The sequence below is a fragment of the Daucus carota genome, chromosome 3 (assembly GCF_001625215.2).
Source record: "Daucus carota subsp. sativus chromosome 3, DH1 v3.0, whole genome shotgun sequence".
NCBI lineage: Eukaryota > Viridiplantae > Streptophyta > Magnoliopsida > Apiales > Apiaceae > Daucus > Daucus carota.
The window spans coordinates 59343767-59351526 of NC_030383.2; the positions used below are offsets into that span (position 1 = coordinate 59343767).

At 32.4% G+C, this 7760-nt stretch overlaps 1 protein-coding gene across 1 annotated transcript; it reads left to right on the plus strand.

Annotated features, from left to right (window-relative positions):
* Positions 1 to 448: 448 nt before the first annotated feature.
* LOC108212816 (coniferyl alcohol acyltransferase) lies at positions 449 to 2572 on the plus strand. Its single transcript, XM_017384529.2, has 2 exons — positions 449 to 939; positions 1461 to 2572. Exons 1-2 carry the CDS (start codon positions 529 to 531, stop codon positions 2421 to 2423), a joined length of 1374 nt encoding a protein of 457 aa, XP_017240018.1. The 5' UTR covers positions 449 to 528; the 3' UTR covers positions 2424 to 2572.
* The last annotated feature ends 5188 nt before the right edge of the window (positions 2573 to 7760 follow it).

Below are 7760 nucleotides of genomic sequence, written 5' to 3' on the forward strand. Positions count from 1 at the left end.
CCCAAACATGTTATTTATCAAATCCAGAATTTCAAATTTCTCAAACAGGCCATAACAGTTGTCGATTATATAAAAAATTTGATATATTTCTTTCATTTTAATGATGATTTTAATATTTAACATTTACATTTTATAAAACAAACACAATTTCTTGCTTATCTTGACTAGCCGGGAACACTAAACCCCTAACTACGAAGAAGTTGTATATTATTCTTTTCCATGTATTTGCATACTGCCAAACAATATATAATCGAGCGAAGGATTCCTACAATTTATATAAGCTGTAAATAAATTGAGTATCACGAGGTCAGAGTTTGATTTTGTAGAACTGCGATTATTTATCAGCTGTAATTTATTATTTGATTACGAGATATATAGCTGGTGGCTGATGATCCGAATTTGTACACATATTTAGACTATAAAAGCTGGCTATACAAGAATAAATTACAACAGCAACAAGCTAAAGATCATCTGTTCAAAGCTAGATAAATAATAATCTCTCTATAACATCTTTAATAGTCCACATCTATGGGTTCTTGCGAAGGAAGAGTAGAGGTGATGGTGAAGAGGAGAGAACTTGTGACAGCCGTGCTTCCTGTAACGGAGTCACGGCTGGCCTTGTCAAATCTTGATCTGATATTGCCTCCATTAGAGGTCGGGATCTTCCTCTGCTACGCGAACAGCGGGAAGAATAATGAGATGATGCTGAGCTCGGTGAGGAAGGGGCTGCGCCAGGTGTTGGTGCCCTTTAATGCCCTCGCAGGAGAAGTTTTCCTGAATGATGAAGGAGAACCTGAGCTGCTTTGCAACAACCGTGGTGTGGATTTTGTCGAAGCTTTCGCAGATATTAACCTTCGAGAGCTTGATATCTATAATCCTGATGTTTCGATTCGTGACAACTTTGTCCCCGTGAGGGAACAGGGTGTCTTGACTGTACAGGTAATTTTATATAAATATTAATACTTTGAAACCCTAGAAACCAGGGATGTTTAGGTTATGCAAAGTAGTGTAAGATTATGTTGAAATATAAAATAACATAATTATGTTAGGAGATTTTAAAATTTTAGATGGACTGACTGATACCGCGGAATTCTGAAATTTGACTTGTGTTAACCAAAAAATGAAATTTCGACCGAGAAAAATGTTAGAATATAATATAAGATTCATTTTTCACTTTCAATTCTAGTTTATTAGTTATTAATATAATCAACTTAATTTTTTAATGTTTGGAATAATTAAGTTATGAATGCACTTGATTTAATTTGCATATTTTGTATTATGTTAATAAATATTATCAAGTTAAATGATGAGTTCTCCCAAATTAGATAATTATTTCTTACAAATATTATTATATTCATGGAATCCGAACATATATATGTCTCGTGAACTGCGATACTCAAAAACTTTTTATCATTGATCATTATATATTTAAATGATGTACTAAATACGAAAATGATCAGGTGACTGAGATGAAGTGCGGCGGGGTTGTGATAGGGTGCAACTTTGATCATCGAGTAGCCGATGCTCACTCAATCAACAAATTTCTACTCGCATGGGCTGATTTATGTAGATCCAACAATATCGGAAACAATGAGACCGTGACGTTATTCAAGCATGATCAGAAAGATCACACCACGTTTTACCAGCACCCACTCGTGAAGCCTCGGCAGCCAAGCCACTATGATGCCGCTATTAATGACATGTATGTTCCTATCAAAGAAGGTGCCGCATGTAATATTTCGCCACCATCATTCGAGCTCAAGAGCCGAATATACCATGTCGACGCCTTGGAGATAGAGATCCTCCAAGCTCTGGCCGGACCAAAAAGAAGCAAACTCGAGTCCTTCAGTGCCTTGCTGTGGAAGTTACTTGCGAAATCGTCGAAAGACGATGAAAAAAGAAGCAAGCTGGGGATTGTAGTGAATGGCCGAAAGTGCTTGAGCAACGATTCGTCTATTAGCATGGAGAATCACTTCGGAAACGTGTTGTCAATTCCCTACAGTGACGCGAGTGTGGGTGAACTCAAGTCCTTGCCCCTCTTCGAAATTGCGAATGCAGTCCATGCTTGCGTCGAAAGAGCCGCAAATGAGGAGCATTTCAGGGGACTCGTCGACTGGGTCGAGGATCGCCGTCCCCAGAGAGCCATGTCCAGGATTTATTCATATCTACCTAGCGAGTCCGAGGAGCCGGCTGTTGTCGTCTCCTCGGGCCAGCGGTTTCCGGTAACGCAATTGGATTTCGGATGCGGAATCCCCGATTTCGCGTCCTATTATTTTCCTTGGGGCGGTTGTACCGGATACGTTATGCCCATGCCCAGTGCAAAAAATAACGGTGATTGGATTGTGTTCATGCATCTTGCCCAAAAACATCTCGATTTCGTCGAGAAAGAGGCACCGGAGATCTTCAAACCATTTGTTTTCTGAATCATAACCCAGCTACTTTGCGTGCGAAATAAGTTATGTGGCTAGATTTTATTTCAAGTTTCACTATGTTTATGTTGGGATCCATGAATAATCAATGCAATAAGATCAATAAAGTTCAGACGAAATAAAATGTTATTATATATAAAGTCATACAGAATTTTATTAGATGTTAAAAAGCATCATACTTGGAGAGTTGCAGTACGTGCATGCATGCAATTTTTTTTACAAAAGCATTCTTCTGCTAGAAATATACAAATTTTTGGTATAACGTAAATCTCGATCACTACACACAGATAATCTTCCGCTGTTTATCAATATCACTGTAAAACTAGTATGCCTTGTGAAATTATATTATTTTGCATAAATATATTCATCCACAAGTATCATCAATAAAAATATCAAATACTTGATACTTGATAGTTTTTACATTTTTGATTAATTATATTAAGATAAAATTGTGGCTTACACGGAAAATGGCGGGACTTGATAAAACATTTTTACATGAATATAATATTTTTATTGCACATAATTATTCTTAACAAAAATTAAAAAATATAACCCTTATGTCGACACACATTTAAACAATTTCTTTTATAATTACCTTTTGTATATTTGTGATTAAAGTTCAATTTTAAAATGAAATTAATTTATTTTCAAATTTTCCTATATAGAAATTTTTAAAATTTCTTAAAAATATATAAAATATCAATTTTATCAATAAAGCAACTCTCTTGCACGAAAGAAACTATTTTTAGATAAATTAATTTCCGTATTTAGAAACAACAGTTTTCAACTTTCATAGAAAGCTTTCATATATTTTAATATTAAAACTAAATATATAAGACATTATTTTCTTACATTATTACAGCTCATTCAAATACCAAAATATTGTGTGACAAAGAAAAAAAGAAAATACCAAAATATTTCGTATACATTTATCTAAGTTAATAACACTTTTATATCAACAATTTTTTCTAAAAAAATTGTAAATAGCACTCCAAAAACCGTCCTAAACACAGTAAACACTAAAAGCAAGAAAGTGCAGAGACCAGAGAGTGTGATATTTTTATCAATGTAATGCAGATGTCATCTAGGTAGGTTAAGTGAATTCTTTTTGTTTTCGTTTTCAAATTTAATTAAAACGTCCAATAATTAGCAGACAAGTTTCGAACCTTCCGTCCTTCAGTTACTCAGGTCCTTTTCTACCTCAGTGCATGTAGTTGGTAGATTGCATGTAGTTGGTAGAGATTAGGTTTTGATATTATTGCTGACTCAGTTTGTATGGTTGATATTATTACAAGTCAAAAACTCTTGAACCCTATTAAATTCTAGTTTCTACCTACAACTTGTAGTATGAATCACGTACATCACAAGTGTTCTCTGGAGAACTAAGAAGAAAGTATACTACATGTAGTTGGTAAGCTAGATTGAAAGTATACTGCATGTAGTTGGTAAGCTAGATTTCGAGTACATGAATAGCGAGTAACACATGCAAACACACATTCTATATATTACAGGCTTACAGCTAATAAACTACTGACTTTATTTTCGTAACGATTACCGGACTTTATTTTCTTGACGATTACCGGCATTCTTTTGTTAATAAATTATATACATCACTTACTTTATTTCTAAAAGAGCTTATTGCACTTTGTAACCCCACACTTTGGCTGATTAGCAAATCAGACCCCACACTTTGAAACGTGACAGTTTGTAACCCTAAGTTTCATTTTGCTTTCGGTTTATAACCCTCCGTTAAAAACAGCCGTTAACTTTAACTATTTGAGAGGTAACAGTGTGTATATTAGTTCCTAACAGCTAATTTACCTCATGTGACCCCTCAAAATTTATGTATTATATTTTGAAATTAATTCTGAACACACAAGACGATGTAAAACAATTTAAAATAATTTTTAAAATAAGTATTTAGATTTAGAATATGAAAATTTATTTATCTTTACATAAACGATGTAACTTATTTTAAAATTTTAAAATAAATACATATTTTAAAAATTATTTGTAATTAAATATATATTGTTGTGTGTGTTCAGAAATAATTTTAAAATATAATACATAAATTTTGAGAGGTCACGGAGGATAAAGTACCTGTTAGAAACTAATATACACACTGTTACCTCTCAAACAGTTAAAGTTAACGGTTGTTTTTAACGGATGTGTGGGCCAGGGTTACAAACTGAAAGCAAAATGAAATATTTTAGGGTTACAAACTGTCACGTTTCAAAGTGTGGGGTCTGATTTGCTAATCAGCCAAAGTGCGGGGTTACCAAGTGCAATAAGCTCTTTCTAAAAAGGTGATAATCATACTGATTAATTTATTAATATTCATTCTTTTGTTAGATGGAGTACATTATTAATAGTCGTACTTTCGTTAGGTACATTATTAATTTAAATCATTTGAACTTCCTTCATTAATAGTGATACTAAGGCCATCCCCAGCCGTTGTGATCCAAAAATCCAAATTTAGATCACCAACTGATCCAAATTTCTGACCAACTCCAACTCCAGCAGCGTGATCCAAATTCTGATCCAAATTACTTTTTGTATATTATATTACATAAATTTAATATCAAACTATATAATCTTAAATTTAATTTTAATTATGCATTTTATTTTATTTAATGCATTTTATGTACCTTTTATTTTATGCATGTAATGTACTCTTTTTTCAATTTCAATGAAATTTGCTTTTCTACTCCCTCCGTCTCTTAATACTTTTCTCATTTATCTCTTTCACGTTTGCCAACGCACACTTTTAATCATTCATATCTTTAATTTCGTGTTAGTATTAAATATAAAAATTTTATTGTATTAAAGTACTTATAAATACGAATCCAACAAGATCACTCATGACTATATTTGGTCTTATAAATTATGCGTAAATTAGTAATTTGTCTCATGTCATGAACAGTTCCGACATTTCAAATGGGAAATGTAAAAAGAACCAGAGGGAGTATTATTCTAAGTTTTACTAAAACATTAATTTTATTAATTATTGGTTATAAACTATTATTAATTAAATATTAATAATCGCAAATTAATTTTAAGTCCAATAAACGAAAGATATTGAAATAACAAAATCATTATTTTATAATAAAGTAGGTGATCCAAATTTGGATCAGTGAACAGTGGTGATCCAAATTTGGATCAGTACTATTCACTGATCCAAATTTGGATCGCTTTTTGGATCACTGCTGGAGAAGAATTTGGGGTAATTTGCCCTAAATTTGAATCTTTGGATCACTGCTGGGTTTGCCCTAAGCCGCAGGTTTCGTACGCATAATAGACCAGTTAATTGTAAAAACGGTGCTCGAATTTAACTATTTTAAATGATCATTAGGATTTGAAATGATCAGAATTTCAAATTTATAATAAAACGGTAGATATTGTTTAAGTATTAAAAAATGATTAAACACCAAATTTTTTTTCAAAAAAAGGGCAGATTTTTTTAATAGAAAATTGAACCCTAATCATTACACATTTTCCGAAAATATAAAACCGTCCAGTTATCATATTCTAAAATTGAAACTTCGCCCACAAAAATGGTAAACAAGAAAGCATCTCTAATGGTTGACATTGCCAGTTTTGACACATAACTCAAAATATTATTTTTTAAATGCATACTCTTCCAAATCATTTTTAGCACCCTTCTTTCAAAATACACTCCAATGATTCCAAGATGCCAACTTTATTAATAGAGAAATAATATTTTATGTATTATTAGGACAACAAATGAATATTTTATTTATTATCAATCACAAATGAAGTTGGCATCCTAGCTTATGAGTTGCTAACTTTTGGCACCCCATGCCAACTCACTTAATACCATTATGAAACTTATAAGCTATGATGCCAACTTCATTTGTGATTTACCATTATGAGTTACAAATGTACGAGAATTAAATGTTACCATTATGAAAATTTTGTAGAAAATAAAAAAAAACACAACAATTTAAACATAGCATAACACAATACAATATATCTAGATAAAAGAATAAAATATTAAAAAGAGAGGAATGGGATTGCCACATTATTCACCTTTAATTCCTCTGGTACTATTTTGCGTGTATGGAGGTGGAAAGTGACCTTGTCCCTCCTAAATCATTGAGCACATCCACTCATCCAAGTGAGATGAAGATATCACACAACACACATGTGGTTGCTAATTTGTTAAGTGATCACAGACATATATGCAGTTGATAATTTGCTGAGTGAAAGACGTTCAAAATCACCGAAAAAATTAACTATTTACAACTGATAACCTAAAACGGATTTTCTGATTGTCTCAACTTATGACTGTATGTTACAACGATAAGATACGTAACATCGTCATGAACTTGCGATGCGACGGATGGTGCCGTCCGTTATAAATTTCTTATTTAAATATTTTCCTTAACTAAAAACAATTAAAAAAGAAAAAAGTGGCAGATGTGTGAAAATAATGTCGTTTTACCAATGAAACTTATCACGAATTTTTGGTACACCGTCGTAAGTTCACCAACCATATTTAATATCATCAATCAAATTTAAATTATTCGTTAGGAAATAATATATTTAAACTAACTCATGATTGGATGTGTTCTTCCGTCGAAGTTAATCAGGATATTCAACCTGTTGCCTTCATTCTCTAAGCTCTACTTTTCGTTCAAAACAAATACTTCTCCCTCTGATTTCACACGAAATATGACGTAACAACAACAATTATCACTTGAATCAATGTAATCATATAATAAATCTTTGCTTATTCTTCCATAATTTAATTATTTGTGCATTGATATAAATCATTTAATATTTATATGTTTATTTTTGTTTATGTGCATATTGAAATTGATATGTACATTATTCATGCATATGTAGATGTCTTACGATCGAAGTTTGATCCCTCTACAAATAATTTTTGATGGTTATGAATTTATGGATGAATATAATGACGGGGTTAACACCCTGCTCCCGAGTTTTAAAAAGGGAGGAAAGCAAGTGAAGAGGAAGTAAAGTTTGTTAACTTTCACTCCTATTCGTGCTCCCGAGTTCTTTAAAGGGACGAAAGCAAGTGAAAATGAGTGAAAATATAGTATAATTTCACTCCAAAACTTTCACTCCAAAAGTGGGATGAAAGTGAAAGCACACTTACTTTCACTTTCATTCACTTGCTTTCTTTCCCAAAAATACTCGGGAGCAAGGCGTAAATATTTGTTGGCATTTGTGCGAAGCAATTTAACGAACCGAATGATCCAAATCTACTTATTAGATGTCCTCGCAATACATGTAGAAATTAATTACAACAACTCATTCGCGGTGTCGAGTTTCACTTATTTGCAA

Coding starts and splice junctions, on each gene's coding strand:
- LOC108212816 (XM_017384529.2), top strand. CDS start 529: ATGGGTTCTTGCGAAGGAAGAGTAGAGGTGATGGTGAAGAGGAGAGAA. Junction 940..1,460: donor AGGGTGTCTTGACTGTACAG/GTAATTTTATAT, acceptor GAAAATGATCAG/GTGACTGAGATGAAGTGCGG.